Raw genomic sequence first — 19,402 nt, forward strand, 5'->3', positions numbered from 1 at the left:
GACTTGACTCAAAAGAAGATAATAAGTCACCTTTGACCTAGATAATTGAAGATCAAACTTGCTGGCCTTAACATTGGGCAAAAGACCCTTGATTTGATCGACACAGCATTGGTGACATTATGAAGTGTTACTCTACTTTTTCTCTACTGTTAAATTACCATGTATGGAGGATTACATATATGTCTGATTTAGTAATAGGCTATGAAGACTTTCTAATGAACAGCTCATACGTGATTGTAAAAACAAAAATGTGTATTAAGGATAAACTAAAGAGAAACCTTGTAAATTTGAATCAATTTTAGCCCAAACCATAGGCTACTGCCTAACACCAACCAGCAGCTCACACAATAAAGAAAAATACAAAATAAAATTCAATAACCCCCTGTCTGGACAAACGGCTGGAAGATTCAGACCAGGATAAAGAAGTTCACTAGTTTTCCAGGGTTTGAGCTGGTCCTGTTACTGGGCAAGAGGGAAGTAACTCTTCACGGTCCGGGTGCATCAAGGCTGGCAGGCACACACACAGGGAAAGGAGCACCGCAGTGGTTCTGGGGACCAGAGCTTATCATGTCTGTGAGCCACTGAAAGTTGAGGCTGATGGCTGGCTACCCAGAGGGAGTAGGGTATGTCATAGTGCTGATGGGGCCAGGAGCTGGAGAGTCCCCCCCCCACCCCCCCCCCACCCCCGCCCACCTTTGCAGGAACAAACTCACTTCTGACTACAGCTTGGGCCAAGGCAACTCCGATGGCTGCGCAAGATGAAGGTTGGATGGTGGGCTCGCCAGATACCCAGCGCTCTAGACCCAGGGCTTGAAGAAAGGGTGAAGGGAGTAAGCATCTGGGCTGCAGTGCAGGTTTGCACTGTCTGGAACTCCTATCCACATGGCTGCCAGAGTGGAGAGCTGGGGAAAAAAACAAAAGAAAAGGCACAAGCAAACACCAACCAATCAACAAACAAAAAAACCTGCCTGACACTTAAATATGGAGAAATGTATCCCACAGGCACCCAGCAATGCCAAGCAAAGTAGGAAGGACGATGTTCTCCAGGAGCCCGTAGAAAGCACCCCCAGAGCCCTCCCTCTAGGAATGTGTGTCTGGCGCCCTCTACTGGTAAAAAAATCATGCCGGCTGCCAAAGGAAGATCATGTGAAGGGCCAAAGAAAGCAGAATTTGAAGTTGAAAAACAATTTACTGATAAAACTGCCACAACACTATACTTATCCCTCTGCCTATTTCAATCATCTATTGGACTGGAAAAAACATCCCAAATGTGGTGACTTAAAACATTGTCAAATTTGTTTCCTCTCATGATTCTATGGATCAATGGAGCTCAGCTGATAGTTCTCCATGTGATGCATCACCAAGGGCATTGGGTGTGTGGAGGCTCAACCGGGATATAATTTCAAACGGTGTTTGCTTACATATATGGGATCTTGCTGAGACGACTGTAAGCTGGACTCAGTTGGGGTGCTAGAAATTTTGCTCTGTCTCTCTTTCTCTTTCTCTCTCCCTTGATCCCTCTCTCATTGCTACCTACTTTCCCCAATCTCTTTATGCTGGTTTCCATAACATGGAGCAAGCTACATGGCTTGAATCATACACACATTCCTAGGAAGTATAATTATTGACCAGACTATAAGCAGTGAACTTCAGTAAGAAGTTCATATTTGGTGAAATATGTAAAGTAACCTGAATAAACATTCTAACTTCTTAGGCCAAATTCATGGAAATCCATTATTTCATCACATTGCCACAAGATAGGTTTTTTTTTTTTGATGGATAAAACTTGCCTTTCATTTAAGAACTGAGGTGATTCTACCAAACCTTTTGGGATATCATAATTTTATTTATTTTTTCTTGTGAAATTGTCTTTTTTAAATAAATGGCATTCCTTTGCACTGAGAAGATAATTTTCTATGATAGATCTATTATAGAATCTGGGCTCAACCTAAGAAATTATTTATTTTCCTCCCATAGGAAAAATGTCTAGTTTTGTCATAGAAAAATAATCTTCCAATTTGACTGTGGGGGGTGGGTAACTGGGAATAAAACCAGGGGCGCTTAAAGACTGAGATACATTCCCAGACCTTTTTTATTTTTTTATTTTGAGACAGGGTAGCTCAGAGCCTTTATAAGCTGCTGAGGTTGGCTTTGAACTTCTGGTCCTCTTGCCTCTGCCTCCCAAGCTGCTGGGGTTATAGACCTGAACCACCCCACCAGGCCATTATCCAAATTTTATTGTATAGTTTAAAACTTTTATTTATTAATTCATAATTTAAATTATGTATTTTAGCAGTGTGCAATATGCACGCCTGTGATGCCAGAGATGGGGAGGCTGAGGCAGGAGAGTTGGAAGTTTGACACCAGCCTCAGCATCTTAGGAAGACTCTCAGCAATGTGGTGAGAAACTCTCTCAAAATAAAAGGACTGGGAATGTAACCCAGAAGTAAAGTGCTTCTGAGTTGAATACCCAGTACAAAACAATTTTTAAAAATTGTGTATTTGTATTCTACTGAGTTCTAGAATACATTTAATTCAACTTCTTTCATTCTATCGGCTTGACCCTTTTTGAAGTAGACTAATTATTCCACGGTAGTCTTTTTAAGCATTGGCCACTAGGTGGTGCACTGGTTAAACCTTAGCTCCACCTCCCAGGACAGCTGGAGATCTCACCTTGCCCCTAAGAAATGCCAATTTCTATATCTTGTACCAAAAGGAGAATTCCATTCAGTTGTATTGATTCTAGAATTTGGTTCGCATGGAACTCTTTCTTCTTTCAATCTGATCAATAATTTGGTAATGATCTATCTATGTTGTCCTACAATGAAATGAATTCCTCATCCCTGAAGGTGGCCAAGCAGAGGCTAGACACCACTTGGCAAACAAGTTGGAAACAGAAAGACAGTTTATCCCTAAATACTTTCATGTTCATTTTCCAAAAACAAAGACATTCTCTTACATAACCAGAGTTCAATGATCAATACCAACTATGCCCTGAGAACCACATCATACCCACTGTCTGTTTCTGTAGGACCCACTAAGAATGCTTTTAAATAAGTAAGAATTATGTAATATATGACAATTAAGTAAAATACAAATTTCAATGTTCATAAATTGAATTTTTCAGAACACAGCATGCAATAATCTGTGCAGACATTGTCCATGCTCACTTTCATGCTGTAAATGAAGAGTTGAGTAGTTGCCTCAGAGCTTTCCGAAGTTCTCTCATTTGGTCAACGGAGCCAAACACTGACTCTCTGGCCCTTTACTAAGAGTTTTCAGGTCTCTGATCTAATCTCCAAACTATTAAAATCCTGCCAATTGTCCTGCTACTGTCCTTTATTTGGTCTAGAATTCAACCTAGTTTCTTCACTTCTGTAGATCTCAGTTTCCTCTTTTGTGAAGTTATGACATTTATAGTTCCTTCTAATTCGATTTTCGTGAAGATTAAATAAGTTGATTAAATACATCTTCTGGAATAATGCTTAGCATACAGAATAAAACACATTAAGTGGTGGATATTAACATTACTTCAATCCTAGTTTTACTTTCATTTAAATATATACATATAAACACACACATATATATAAACAATATGTATTCTCACTACAAAATATAAATACTACAAATGCAAAAGAGAAGGCTGTGAAATGGGTGTTACCCCCAGCTCTCCAGAAGTAACTGCTTTGGAAAAAAATAAATAGCTTCATAGCAGGACATGGTGTTTATCCAGGGTCCTGTCGTGTGCCCTGTTGTTTCCAATCTTTTGTTGTTACAATTGCAAAACAAACAAACAAAAAAAAAAAACTTGTGTTTCTGTATGGAATAAATTCCTCAAAGTACAGTTCTGGGGTGAAGGACTGGAATGTCTTTATTTTTGAGAGTGGTTACCAAATTTGTTCTCTGAGAGATGATTCCAATTTACAGTCTCACTAGCAATATGTGAGGGTGCTTGTTTCATTCAAATATGGATTCTTATTTTAGGGGTTGATAAACTTTTATTTTAATGTCAATGCCTATTTTTATTAGTGAAGATGAACTTCATTTACTATGCAGAGTCAGTTGTGGGGTTGGAGATGTGGCTCAGTGGTAGAGCACTTGTCTAACATGTACAAGGTCCTGGGTTTGATGCTCGACAGCAGAAACGCTTGTGCAGGTGCGCGCGCGCGCGCACACACACACACACACACACACACACACACACTCTCTCTCTCCCTCTCTCTCTCTCTCCAAAAGTCAATTGTATTTCCTCTGTGAACACTCTGTTCCTATCCTTTGATCATTTTTTAAGAACAATTGGACATTTTCTGATGATTTACAGACTTCAGAGTTTAAGAAAATTACTCCACCTGTGATATGAGTTGTGTTTTTTCCCATGTTGTCAACTTTGCTTATGATGTTTTAAAATCATGTGAACTTTAATATAAAGAATGTTAACATAATATTTTATGAGCCGTTCCAAACTGGCATCAAGCTGTCTGTTGATAAGTACCTTGGCTCTGTTCCCTTATTTGGAGGTCTGTGGCTGGATGATTCTTTACTGGAATCATTACCAGGTAGGTAGCGGAGGGGAGTCTAAAAACTTGGGCTTTGGTCTTGATTTGCTGGGTTGAATCTTGCATTTGCTGGCTCTGTCTTCTTTATCTATAGAATAGGAAATGAAAGGTGGCAAAATATGCCGAATATGCCTCTTTGGCCTAAGGATTATTTTGAGCTGAGGTCACTTGAAAAAACAGCAAATGTCGGGGGAGGCTGTTTCTGAATTCCCCAAGTCTGCGTGAAGATGGAGTTTCTCAAAGGAACTAGATTGCCACCAAGCCCTCTCCCGGAGTTTCTTTTCTCTGTTTCTCCACAGAGATCTACCCTTGTGCCTATTTCTGTGTGCAGGTTAAACCTGCTCACTCACCCAGCCCACTGATGGCTCCAAACAGCACAGTCAATGGGAAATAATCCTGAATTCAAATGTCCTGTGGACCCAGTGCCTCCAGCAAACCCACTCAGTTTATTTGAGTCCTGAATCCAAATTTTAGGAAGAGAAAATTGATTGGTCCAACTTAGATAAGGTACTCTCATGTGGCCAATAATCTATGTTGACGAGAGACTGGGGTCCCATACAGTGCAGTGTAATCTCTCTAATCTGAGCATGAGAAACGATGGGAAAGCCAAGGGTGAGGCATGGGCAACATGGAGACTGTAACTATTGCATTTTGTAAGGGACAGTTGAGCTATGATTACCTGATGGCAGTGGAGGCCATGCAAGGTTTTTTTTCCCCTATAACTTTATGAATTTATAACATTTAGAAATGTTTAAACTACAAAGAATCCCCTACACAGAATAATTAACCTAAAAATTACAAAGAAACCAATGGTTGAAAAATTCAGCTTCTCTAAAATAGCCAATGAATTTAGAATTAAACTAATAAAAATGTTACCAAGTTTAGCTAGGGGTGTTGGTGTTCTTTAAAATTGGATTTTTTTGCATTGTCTTTAAAACAAGTTAAAACTTATTGATGTAAATATTAAGTAACTTTTACAGAGTTCTAACAAATAGTCATAATTTACAGTCTTTATTGTGTGAAAGCTTTTCATCTAGTCGTGTCAAACTTCAATTATGATATAAATTTAGTAGAACCTTTATTTTGATAAAGTACCGATGCATTTTAATTTTAGGAGAAATAAATGGGAAGCAGAAATTATATATTCATTATATTAAAACCATCTGTATTTGAAAAATATTATCTTAGGCAATAAAAACAAATGTAGCATCAATTAAAATAATTTAAACTAAAAACAAATAACCCAAAATTTATTCTTTTTTTCCCAAAATTATTCGTAAGAGAGAAAAGTCGCCTGTCTTGCAATGTCTGAGGTGTCCCTGCTGCAAACCTGAATCAAACCTGGGGGTGCCCTGGTGCCCTGAGCCCTCACAGTTTAACCTGCTTTCTTCCTCAGGCAACTGATGATTCCAGGATCCCTGATACTCTTGGGCCTCTGCCCAGAGCTGCATGTGGAAAAACCAGGTTCTCTTCAGGAAAGCTGGAATTTAAACTCTGCTTGAGCCAAGGTTGTCAATGGTGACCATTTTCTTAGCTCACAGAGCTGTCAGTTGGCAGAGCTGACAGCCAACTTCTTTGGGCTTGGCTCCTCATGACTGATAATCTGTCTTTGATGAAGGAAGTAGTTCTTTCTGCCATCTTCTGATGTAAATGGCTGATATTTTTGTATACTTTGGGGAGCATCCTCTTTTTCCCCGAGAAAATACCCGCCGTGATTGATTTTCTATGAAGATGCATGACATTCTTGATGTAGCTCAAGAAGTTTCAGCTGAAACGTTTTTGAAGCTCATTTTCAAAGTATAAATTTTTACTTGTTCATATGCTTGTTCAGGCTGGAAACGTTTTATCTGACCCATCAGCTCTTTATTCATTTGATTTCCTTTACATAATTTAAAATGTGCCTTCATTTTACTCCTTTAGGTCAAGGATCAGGGGCTGGGTGCCTTCATTGTGAACCCTGCTGACTTTCATGGTGACTGCTTAGTCTGCCTCATTCTTTTTTTTTTTTAATTTTTTAATTTTTTAAAGAGAGAGAGAGATAGAGAGAAAGAATTTTAATATTTATTTTTTAGTTTTCGGCAGACACAACATCTTTGTTTGTATGTGGTGCTGAAGATAGAACCCGGTCTGCAAGCATGCCAGGCGAGCACACTAAAGCTTGAGCCACATCCCCAGCCCTAGTCTGCCTCATTCTTACCTTACGTTATTAGAGGTGGTCTTCTCAATGACTGACTGTTGCTCATGCTGAATGTTCTGCTTCGAATAGTTTTTTGTGAGTCTTGCATAAAAAATGAATTCCTGTTCTTCTTCTAAGTATACCTTGAAAATGGTCACAGTGTCCTTTGACCTCTATGATCCTGTCTCCACAAATACCCAACACACTCTAGTTTCCCCATGTAAGCACCCTTAGCCCTCTGTATATTGGTCATTAATCCAATATATTCACTTACCTACTTATGCCACTCACCTATCATCCCAAATCATGAGTTCCTCAGAGAAATGGATATTATTTTTAATCTCCAGAACTGACCTGTGTCTGATACCTATTGTGCACTTGATAAAAGTTGCATTAGTGGATATTTTTTAAAATTTACCAGTCTCATGATTAGCAAATTAAATATGATTCAGTAGGACATTATTTTGTACTTTCTGTATAAATAGATTTCTAGCTTAAAAGAAAAAAAGTAGCTATTTTTAAATTTGAAATTGTGCCAAGACATAAAAAACAACAGAAAACAGCTATGTACATCTCAGGGCAACCTGATGGATTAATTACAATTTATTTTGGATTCAATTATGCCATGTTAAATAGTCTACAGCACCACAAACAACATTAAATGAAGATTTTATGTGCATTTATATTGACTTCTTTATTTAATCAGGGCAATAATTTTATAGGAAAATGAGAATTTTGTTTGACTTTCTACATGATAAATATTCCCCCTGTAAGTTACAATAAAAAAAATCCATCCACAAGAGATTGCCAAATTGTCCTGGATGACATAAGAAATCTCTTACTAAGCTTAAACAAATAACTTAAACCCCACATATTTATTTTACTCCCATGATTCTGAGCCACCATCCTGAGATTTTACTGGATGACACCATGTCATTTCAATAGGTCAGGACATGTATATGATACTGGAAGTTTTGGGTTCTGTTTATACAAATTAGCCCAAAATACATAAGTTGCCACACCCAATTCATTTTTCATAGTTCTGCTAAGAAGAAAGTGGTTTTTGAATTGAAAGACGAGCCTGTGCTGATTTTTCTGAGCCTCTTAATTTTTGCTTTGAAATAACAAAAGCTTCCCAGACCTTCCTCTGTTTCCGTGATTTAGTCAAGGTTTTCAAAGCACTTTAGGAGCACAAAGCCAATCTACATTTGTTCCCTAGCTCAGGTGTGGATAGATCCAACTTTTGCTGAATGAAGAAGAAACCAAGAAAGCACCAAGGCTGTTAAGCCTCTCAAGTGCTTCAGGATAGGAAATTGAGAAATTAAAAAGTAAGACCTCCTTCCTTGGAGTTTTATGGGTTGTGACTTTATTTTATTTAGTTATGCAAAGTGATCTGGTGATTGTTCAAGATTAAAAGGACAAAAGCTAATTTCACAATGAAATTCAAAGTTCCAGTTTTTGAGCAAATCTATGAGAATTTCTTGTCATTGGACAGAAGGATTCTTTTTCCAGGGCTCTATTTCTCTCCTGTTTGATTTTACTGCTAACGACTTTGGATTCTCTTTCTACTGAGAGATGTCTTGTTTACTTTCATCAGGGCTGGGCAGAATCTAGGCAAAAGGAGAGGAACCAGGTGTTCAGCAAAGTTCCATGTGATTGCTCTATATTTTTTGTCTTTTTTTGCATTGTGGGGGGAACGTTTATTTATTTTCTGGTTATCTCTGAAGATCTTCCCAGTAAAACTTTTGCCATAGAGAATGATTTCAGGTCCCTATTTACATTCCCACTTTAAAACACAGATTCAACGACTATGGAAGTACAACGATTTTTTAAGTTTGATACATTCGATGTAATTTTACAATGATGGTGTACATGAGAGATAGAGTTGGGAATAATAAGGAATCATTTTGAATTAATGAAGAAAACGTGTATTGCTCTTTAAAAATGTTGTCTTCTCCATTTAAAGGACAGAAATTACTTACTTTATCCTATTTTAAAACAAAACAAAACAAAATCTTTGCTTTTATTGGTGACAGTAACTTATGTGTTCTGTTTCATTGACAGAGCGATCTCTTCGTGGACTTATAAAACACCCTACTGCAAGACCTGTTCTGCTAATACCAGGGATTAGTTTTATGTCTAAATCTTATTTTATTGAAATCCTGAATTTAATACCATGCAATAATTTGTACATGTCTATTAATTACCTGTTACAGAACATTATGCCCACATTGTACAAACTGGACACAGAAATATTCTGCATGTGAAATTTTCCTTCTAGGAATTTTGACTACATTGATCTTTAGGAGAAAAACAAATGCTAAAGAAGTTGTGTGAAGCAGGTTCGCCCGCCCACTGCATTTTGGGCTGCAGTTTCTACCACTGGCATGAATCTGGTGAGAAATAAACAATCACACAAGTTAAATGCAGCCACTTTAACTACTCACAGATAGGTAACAAAGAACAACAGATTCTTAGAATTTGAGGTAAGCTAGTCCCCCAAGGCTCAGGAAAGCTGCCCAAGGCAAATGGAGTCTTGTGTGCATTAGGCCCACATTGCACCACAGCTAAAGGACCTCAAGATCATACTGTGCTCTGGGCTTTATGACTGAGGGAAGTGGACTCACTGGGGTAGAGCATTGCAGGAAATCTTAATGTACAACAGATGGAACAGCTTGGGCTGCTCCTCCTTATTCTCAAATGTTGCATTGCTAACGCTTTCTACATTCTCAGTAGTTATTCCGAAAATGACAAGCAAGGAAAAGGGAGAAAGCTGGGTCACCAAGGGCACCAGGGGACTTGTTGAAAGTTGCTCAGCCAGGAGTCGATTTATAGAACAAATCTACAATTATATACTTCACGTTACAAATAAAAAATAATGAACATATAATAGACTTGAAAAGGCATTTACAGACTTTTTATTTATAAGGAGATCCTTAATGTTGTTTGATTTATATTAAAAAATAAGCTGATAAAAATGTTGTTTGATTTATATTAAAAAAATAAGCTGATGAAAATATTTCTGGCTCAGTTTGTACAGTGTTCACCTAGCATGTGGAGGCACTGGGTTCCATCTTCAGCACCACATAAAAACAATAAGTAAAATAAAGGTATCGTGTCTGTCTACAACTAAAAATATATTTTAAAAAATTAATCCTTAAAGTATGTTTGCTTCTCTTTGGTCTACATTCATTTTTTAAGATCTACCAAATAGCAAGCACTCTCTGTGACTGGGTCAGGTGCTATCTTGAGTGCTGTCTACGTGACATTTTATTTAATCCTCATGATCCAAAGACAAGCACTCATGTTATCCCAATGTCACAGAGGAAAATATGAAGCCATTGAAACTGAAAGTGATTTGTCTACCACCCAATGAGGGCATGCCATTGCTTAGACTCAAATATAGCTTGAAAGACATTAGAACACTGCTTCCAAAAAGCTGCACGTAGTGATTCATTGGAGGTTCAAGAAACCAGTTTGGAGAGTCACCATCAGCATTAAAAAAAAAAAAAAAGAAGAACAACAAAATAAAATTAAATAGAATAAAAAGTACTGAAAATAGACCAGGGCACCACATATTTAAAAATTTGTTTTAAATATATAATCATACACATATTTGTGCACTGCTTCTTGACTTAAGAAAAAAGGTACCTTTCTTACTCTGGGTTGTGACTTTGAAATATGAAAAATAAGCTATGCTGATATCAAAAGCAACAGCAATCTGATTCTAAAGGGATGAACATTAAAGTTTAATTTTCAAAAGTTGTATATATGAATTATCCACAGAATGGAAGACATATGTTGGCCCACAGCTAAATATTCTATTCTCATTCTTAAAATCCAAGCTAAAAAGAGAAAAACGTATTATAAGAGTAACCTTCTTCTATCAGACCGATAGAACTCACAACAAAAATAGAACAGAGAGAACCCACAACAACAAAAAATAACGTAAACACAAAATCTCATTTATTTTTTTCTGAAGCACAAAGGAGATCACTCAGCACAATAACAATAAGCAAATCATACAAATACTGTGGGGAAAACTGTCCCCATGACTACATATATATTTATATATATTCTTAAGAGCAGTGATCAGGAGTTTAACAACAAGGTAAAGTGGTTTCCACTGAAGAATGCTTTCTGACAGGCTTCTAGATAGGAAAGGGACAGGCAAATCACTTCCATATAACAAGTGAGCTAAGAATGACGTCTGTTACCCAAGCCACTTGAACTCCATGGACTGTGAAAGCCTTTTTCAAATTTGTATTTAATTTCATCAATGGCCTGCTTTATGTTTGCATTTCCCTAAATTTGAACTAGATCCACAAACCAACCCCTCAGCCCTCTGTTTTCTCACACTCCAGACTATTGGAGGGAGAAGGGGATGAGGTTGGGTGTGAAACAGTCAGAATGATCAATGTCAGGATTTTCTAACAGTGTCCTTTCTTTTCCAGTCTATGGATACATCTTTAATACCTTTTTGTGTATTTCCTTGATGTCTTCAGGAACATTATAAAGTCTGAGGTCCAAAGTTGTACCTAAAGTAGCTACTAGATCTAAAATTGCAAACATCTCCCATAAGTCTTACAAATAATAATAAAAAATAAAAAACCCAACCCAACCAAAAAATTATTAAACTCATAACAATTCCTACAATTTAAAAGGAACTTCAAGTCATTGCCCATAACACACTTCTTAGTCCACCTCTTAATGCCCAAGAATACTCTTTTTTAAGTGTGTGAGTGTTTCCAGCAGCAACATCCACTTTTAAAAAATGGACAACAATAAAAAGATGTTCAATAGGTTCCAGAAGCATCCATTTCTGGATATCTTCCATGTGTAGCACAAGGTAGAAATGATACAATGTGCTTTGGAGTTTTCCTTAAAAGCTTTCCATACGGCTGGTTCTAGGGTGAAGAGCTTTAAAAATAGGAAAAGTCTGGTAGGGAGTGAAGATTCAAAATCCTTTGCTAGATCTCGCACCCATTATGCTTCCTACGATCTCAGTTGCCAATAGGGATATTCAAGGGCACACTTCAAAATCAGCCAAGCATACAGGGAAGTATTTTCTACCATTTCCCTTCCTTTAATTTGCAGACTTCTCACTAGAAAAGAGAAATTCAGTGGGGTTCAATGCTCACAGCATCAACTTAGAAAAATCTCCTGGCACAACAGGAAACCCTCTTGGATTGTAAAACCTTTGACAATTCAATTAGAAAAACAGCAAAAAGGAGTAGCAACCTCCTTGGTCTCAGTTGATGGCTAGAACAATCTGTCACTTCCTAATTTTTTCTTTCACATGTTTCCCTCTCCTTTGAAGATCAAATTTACCTCAGCTGATTCTCCTACTTTTTGTTTTGGTTGCACAGATATTTTGTAAATGTATGATAGAAGACGCTTTTACCTTTTAAAATATATTTCATGGAATAGAACATGAAAATGGGGCAAATGGTACAGGATTGGGCTGGGGGACATCAAGCTTTTAGTTCTTTCTTTCCTGTCAGAGAGCAAACCATTCCAACATAAAGGGACAAACAGGACTGGCTTGGAAGAGTGCCTCTCCACAATTCAGAAAGTCAACTCACATTAGGCAAAGGCAACATTCCAAAGTGCAAAACATCTGGCCCCATGTATGGCTAAGGCCTGAAGTACTGAAAAAAAGCATATGTAACATTCAGGAACATTGCACTCAGGGAAATAAAACACATAAGTTATAAGGGATGCAGAGATCCAAGTCCATGTAAACATTTCAACACATTCTATTTTACTAGAAAAGTTATTCAGGTCTTAAGAATACTACCAGGGCTAAGTTGTATATTCGACAGAATGGTTGCATGTGGCCACTGTTCCTGCTTCTGATACTATTATATTACTGTTTGTGAATCCTGAATCTATATGAAAACCGACTTCAACATCAAAATGTACACCCTTAAATTAAAATGTAGGATCTTGCAAAGGCTGGAAGCAGCTCTCCACTATTAGAAGGACTTTCACTTCATCTGAGTTCCTAAGCCCACATTATGTAATCAAGTTTCCTTGGCAGAGACTGAGTGAGCACGGAGCATCTGCCAACATTATAGAGAAATGGGGATAAGTTTTGTGGAACATCTTTGATGTTGCTCAGGAATCAGAAATACTAGAAATACACACAGAGAGTAGTAATTGGATTTACTGAGTTACTTAATATCCCACAAAACAAACTTTTTGTTAATAAGACCAAGAATTTGTTCCATGTTTAGATGTAGCATATATACAATTAAATCTAAAAGTGGGGGTTGGGTTGTGGCTCAGTGGTAGAGTGAATTCCTAGCATGTGTGAGGCACTGGGTTTGATCCTCAACATCAAAAAAATAAAATAAAATAAACAAAATAAAGTTAAAAAAAATTTAACTCTAAAAGTGTTTCTACTACTGGGGGAAAAAACTGGGCAAATTACTGCTGAAATAAGATGAATATGTAAAAGTAATATTTATACTATAGAAAAATCATGTTCTTAGTTTTGTAGGTATGGAATTAGTTATATAAAGTTTTCTAATGCAAGGTAGTATGAAGGAGTCACACTGGAGCCCCAGGAATGAATGTCATGTTGAGAAATCTGTTCCCTTTCCTGGTTTATTTATAATACTTGGAATAAATTAATAAAAATATAGGTTTTAAATAAGACTCAGTAATTTTAAGGTTTTATCATAAGATTACAATTTGTTTTAATTCTGAGTTTGGGGAAAGGACACTGTATAATTAGGAAGCATATAATGCTCTTCACTTTGTTTAATATTCCTAGATGCCTAGTATAATGAGCTCCTGTTCATAGAAACCTTACGTGGGACATCTACACATTTTTCATTATCATAAAGTTCTAATGTCCTGAAAATTATAAGTAATCAAATGGATAATTGGATTAAGATTAGAAAATGGAGTGTTTTCAATATGTAGGGTTTTTAAATATTTTTAATAATATTTCTTTAATGAGATTTGTCCTTCATTTTAAAATTCTAGCCGACTGACATCTGAGTATAAAATTTTCAGCAACTGTGGGATATGGTTGGGTAAAATAGGCCATTGCAAAGGGATCTGTCCTAATAGTATCAATAGCTCATGGATACCCAGTACTTGCCCCGATTTATTAAAAATTCCATTCTACACAACAATGGTGTATGGAATTTGTTTCTCTTCTAATAAAATGGAAGCAATGATAACATCACACAGTTATAAATTAAGATGATTTTAAAGTGCACCAAAATACAGTTATTTATGCCATATAGTTATATAATATTCCTAAGAGACTTTAAATCTTTAATACTTAACTTCTGCCAAACACTTTGAAGCACAGAACTATATTTAAAAAGCATATGGCATTCAATTCCTGACATCCATCCCCAAAAGAAGGCAAAGCACAACAAGAACACATCTGTGAAATGCAGATTCCATTAAGTGCAAATTTCCAAAACACAAGGTCAATCTAGAAACACATTTTAAAATTCAGTAAGTTTATGCTCAGCATATAATTTTCAAACACAATCTGAAGTGATTTTTTCCAACATTTGTTCACTGTCTAATTTTTGTTCCCTCATAAAAATATGGTCACTGGTTAATTTTTAGTTCCGTAATTTTCATACTCGTTAGCTCAAAACATCTAACCTTATAGGAATATCTTTGCTCTCCACGTTTCCACATAGGAAAAAGATTTCACTTCAATCTCATAATAGACATACGGCCAGCAATAATGTCCCCTTCTGTTTGAGCTTGAAGTAAATCTGAACAGCTCTAAAAGGAGACATTTTCATGAAATTATGAAACTTCCCAACCAGAGTTGGGAATTACTGCACTTCCTTCAAGCAGTTTACCAAGTGAATACTGTAACTAGACACAGAAAGAGATAGTCATCCCAAGAACAAGGTACTGATTGTGACTTTCCAACCACGCCTGAGCACAAAGGAGATGCAGAGCCATGTCATCCCAGGAAACTTCTTACACTGAGCTGGAAAATGGAACCACCTGCTTGCCACCCACATAAACCTCCTCAATATTTCGATCATCTCCTGAAAGAAAAATCAAAGAATCAATTTATAAAGTGGTTTGTGTCAATAATTATTTTAATTGCCATGGAGAGATTTAAAACAAAATATTTGCAAGAAAGGAAACACAAAAAAGCCGATTTCTCGACAAAATCATAGAATTTGGAGGGAAATGGATGGCATTAGAGCAGATTATGCTAAGTGAAGCTAGCCAATCCTTAAAAAATAAATGCCAAATGACTTCTTTGATATAAGGGGAGTAACTAAGGACAGAGTAGGGACGAAGAGCAGGAGAAGAAGATTAACATTAAATAGGGATGAGAGGGGGGAGGGAAAGGGAGAGAGAAGGGAAACTGCAGGGAAAGGGAAGGTGATCCTCAGGGTTATACAAAATTACATACAAGAGGAAGTAAGGGGTAAGGGAAGAAGTACACAAGTAAAATAAATGTTTTACAGTAGAGGTGGTCGAGAGAGAAGAGGGGAGGGGAGGGGAGGGGTGGGGGGATAGTAGATGATAGGTTAGAGAGCAGAATTCATCAGACACTAGAATGGCAATGTGTAAATCAATGGAAATGTAACTGATGTAACCGATGTGATTCAGCAATCTGTATACGGGGTAATAATGGAAGTTCATAACCATTCTGAATCAAACTGTGAAACATGATATATTAAGAAAGATGTAATGTTTTAAAATAAATAAATAAATAAATAAATAAATAAATAAATAAATAAATAAATAAATAATTTTTTAGAAAGCTGATTTCTTCCCCCCCCCCACCCAGATTGCTTATAATCTGGTCAGGATAACATGGATCAGCAGAAGATGCCATAGCTAATTTGAGATTCGAGTCTGGATTCTGCACTCAAGGTGGAAATCACATGAATCGACCCCATCCCCATCCTTTTAGCTCAAGTGCTTGGTTTTCATTTCTAGGCCCAGTTGAAAAAGAAACCGTTATCTTAATAGTGCATGGTAAGATGAACAATTTGAAGAAACTGAGATCCACATGAAATAACATGTGTCTCTCCCATCTCAAGTCCACTCAGTACTGAGCTCACTCAGTGGAAGGAACATCAGAGAATCTTCTGCATTATCGTTTCTCTCAGTGAATGGAATTGAACATGAGTTCACTGGAAACACATGCAGGGAGGGTCTAGTAGACCACAAGGTAGGGCAGAATGTGGGTACAGATGAGGGTGAGCAGTTTACACATGGGATTTCTTCCCCTATGGGCTTCCATTCTCATCTTGGGATTGTGACTGTATGTTCTAGTGGGTCACGTGTATTTCGAACAGTACTTTAAATATTGTACTACAAACGGACTTGATGCTGAGGAGTATTTAAAAAATAAATCAAGGCAAATTAACACAGATAACATTTAAAATATGTTATAACAAACACAGACAGCCATACCCAAGAAAAAGACAAGACTTATTTAGCATAGAGATGTATATCTACCTACCTAGATAGAGGAACTTCTGGATAACAGCCTAAAATGGAAAATAAAGGTAATAAGAAATAGTATTTTGTACATTTCATAAAGGAAATTAATAGGAAATAGTGTTTGGTAAAGCCCAGAAATTGAAATATATTTCTCAAAAGCGAACTACTATTAATTAAAAAGAAATTGTCTATTAATTCTATTATTTAAACTTCTATTAATTAAAAGAAATCGTCTTTTCAGATAAAAAGAAAAGCATCAAATAAATAAAATACACAACCTGTTGACTACTAATAAATGTTTGTTTACTGCTAGAAAGTTCTTGGGATATAACCTTGAATTATTTGAAGGAAAAGCATTATATAAAGAAATTAATCTAGTGAAATGATTCAAATATTTTAAGAGGTGTATGAAATAAGAAAAAATGACCAGATGAATGGGATTAAGCCCTATTCCCAGAAAGTTCCTCTACTAAAAAAGTAAAAGAAAAAGTAATATGAAAATAATGATGGACTCAGGATACATTTCCCCAGAATCAAAGGCAGGAAGGTCACTGTGACCTTCCTCTCACCCTTCTCCCCTGAAGCAGATCCTAAGACCCTCAAGTCAGAGGTGCCCTCCTACTACCCGGAGGGAAGGAGCATCCTTGACAAAGGATCACAGAGAAGACACAGTACAAACAGGCCCTGCTTGCCCCCAGTTTGGTACCATTAGAGAATGCTCTTTCCCCAATTTTCCATTCTTCATCAAACCTAGCACTCAGGTTAACCAGCTTCTTTGGGTGTTCATTTCATTAGGAAGGCTCTTGTGCCATAAATAAATTTGTATGCTTTTTGGGGGGGTTGATCTGTCTTTTGTTATAGGAAACTCAAGTCTTGATCCTAAGATGGCAGAGGAAAGATCTTTTTTCTCCCCAATAACAAATGATATAAGCTTCAAATAATCCAACATTTTTTCTTTTAAAAACTTGAATATATTTATTTTCACATTTACTTTCATAAGTAGATCAATTTATAAATGATAGTAGTTAATTCTTTTCTAAAAACTATCTTATAAACAATGATTATTAAACTAAGATGGATTTGTTTATTATATTAATAGGAAAAGATTTTATGAGAACAAAACTCATTTTCTTATATAATTAAGAAAACTGTCAAACCAAAAAGCTTCTTCACAGCAAAGAAAACAATCAAGAACTTGAAAAGAGAGCTTACAGAATGGGAGAAAATCTTTACCACATGCACCTCAGATAGAGCATTAATCTCCATGATATATGAAAAATTCAAAAAATGTAACACCAAAACCAATAACCCAATCAATAAGTGGGAAAGGGGAACTGAACAGACACAAGAAGAAGAAAAGCAATTGGTCAACAAATATATGAGAAAATCTTCAACATTTCTAGCAATTAGAGAAATGCAAATCAAATTACATTGAGGTTTCATCTCACTCCAGTCAGAATGTCAATCATCAAGAATACAAGCAACAATAAATGTTGGCGAGGATGTGGGGAAAAAGTTCACTCATACATTGCTGGTGGAACTGCAAATTGGTACAACCACTCTGGAAAGAAGTATGGAGATTCCTCAGAAAGTTTGGAATGAAACCACCATTTGACCCAGTTATCCCACTCCTTGGTTTATACCCTAAGGACTTAAAATCAGCATACTACATTAACACAACCACAGCAATGTTTAGAACAGCTCTATTCACAATAGCTAAACTATGAATCTAACCTAGGTACCCTTCAACAGATGGATAAAAAATGTGGTAAATATACACAATGAAATATTAGCCATAAAAAAGAATGAAATTATGGCATTTGCCATTAAATAAATGAATGGAACTGGAGAATATCATGCTGAGTGAAATAAGCCAATCCTCCCCAAAACCAAAGGTTGATATTCGTATGCTAATTAACAATAAGGTGGGGTGGTTAGGGAAGAATAGAAGTCCCTTGGATCAGACCAAGGGGAATGAAGGGAAGGAAGGGGAAATGGAAATGGGAATCGGAAAGTTGGTAGAGTGAATTGGACATTACTATCCTATGTGCATATATGATTAAATGACTAATGTAATTCTACATCATGAAAAACCAGAAGAATGAGAAGTCAAACTCCATATATGTATAATATGTCAAAATATATTCTACTATATAACTAATTAGAACAAATTTTTAAAAAAAGAAAGGAAAAGAAAATTGACAGAGCATAGTGTCAAGAGCCCAATTTCTGGTGGTCAGAAAGTCTTCCCAGTTGAATCCAAATTCTGCATATTAATTACTGGCCATGAGTCCTATGTAAATCATTTAACTTTCCCTCAGCCTCACTGCCCCCATAATCAGTATGATAATATGAATAGTACCTATTTCTCTTGGAGTTGTTCTGCTAATTAAATAAAATTATGTATGAAAGGGCTTAATCCCATGCCTACCTAGCACATATCAAGTGTTCAATTAATACTAGTTATGTATGGCTGCTTGTAGAAAAATATGCCCAAATACACTAACACATTCAAATGCAAATATTTTGCTAATCATAATTATTCTTAACATTGCTGTCATAAATTGGACATTATCAAAGGGATCAACCTTCCCTTTAAGATTCTCCTCAACTCCATTAAAATGTTTCAGTTTCTATTTCCTTTTCTACAAGGAAGCTATTTTGACTTCTTTACGAAATAAATGTCTTTTGATTAACTTTGTCTTACTTACCTCGGAAATATCTCCAGCAAAATCCCCATAAAACGTATCAATGGGAGAGTCAGATGCTTTGGGGTTGATCAGAAGGGCATCAAATTCTTTACCCACTTCAAAGTTTCCAATCTCACTCTCCAGACCCAGGGCTGCAGAAGAAAACAAGTTTAAACCCAGTCAGTACTGCAAGCCATCAGACCATGCTAATGTCTCGGTTTGCAGGGATAGAATCTGCCAAAATATCACTAGGAAAAAAATGAATAATCAATAGTGAGGCAGAAAAGTGCTCTCATTCCAATAGGACCCAAGACTTCCACTTACAAGAAGCAGAGTAAGTATAAGAAAGCAAAATGTGAAAATAAAAATGGTTCCCCCCAATCACTATGATCATAATTCTGAAGTTGTCATTTGATTTCAGCTCTATCAGTGCCAGCTGGCCTGTGCTTTTTATTTATGGCTCTAAGAATAGACACGATACCTATGTATACCTAAAAATTGGCATAATACTGATCTGCTTC

The 19,402-nt window shown here is 36.6% G+C and overlaps 1 protein-coding gene across 5 annotated transcripts in view; it reads right to left on the reverse strand.

Annotated features, from left to right (window-relative positions):
- Gda (guanine deaminase) overlaps positions 1-19,402 on the reverse strand; it is a 114,179-nt gene that overhangs the window by 12,121 nt on the left and 82,656 nt on the right. For 4 of the 5 annotated variants that reach the window (XM_078047499.1, XM_078047500.1, XM_078047501.1 and 1 more), the window contains 3 exons: positions 18,903-19,033; positions 16,211-16,238; positions 714-902 (listed from right to left, as the gene is read on the reverse strand). In XM_078047499.1, the coding sequence (XP_077903625.1) occupies positions 714-902; positions 16,211-16,238; positions 18,903-19,033 (348 nt within the window). Of the gene's footprint in view, positions 1-713; positions 903-10,676; positions 14,772-16,210; positions 16,239-18,902; positions 19,034-19,402 lie in introns of those variants that run through there. The other variant, XM_078047502.1, reaches the window with a different exon arrangement.

Source organism: Ictidomys tridecemlineatus, chromosome 4 (genome assembly GCF_052094955.1).
Source record: "Ictidomys tridecemlineatus isolate mIctTri1 chromosome 4, mIctTri1.hap1, whole genome shotgun sequence".
Taxonomy (NCBI): domain Eukaryota; kingdom Metazoa; phylum Chordata; class Mammalia; order Rodentia; family Sciuridae; genus Ictidomys; species Ictidomys tridecemlineatus.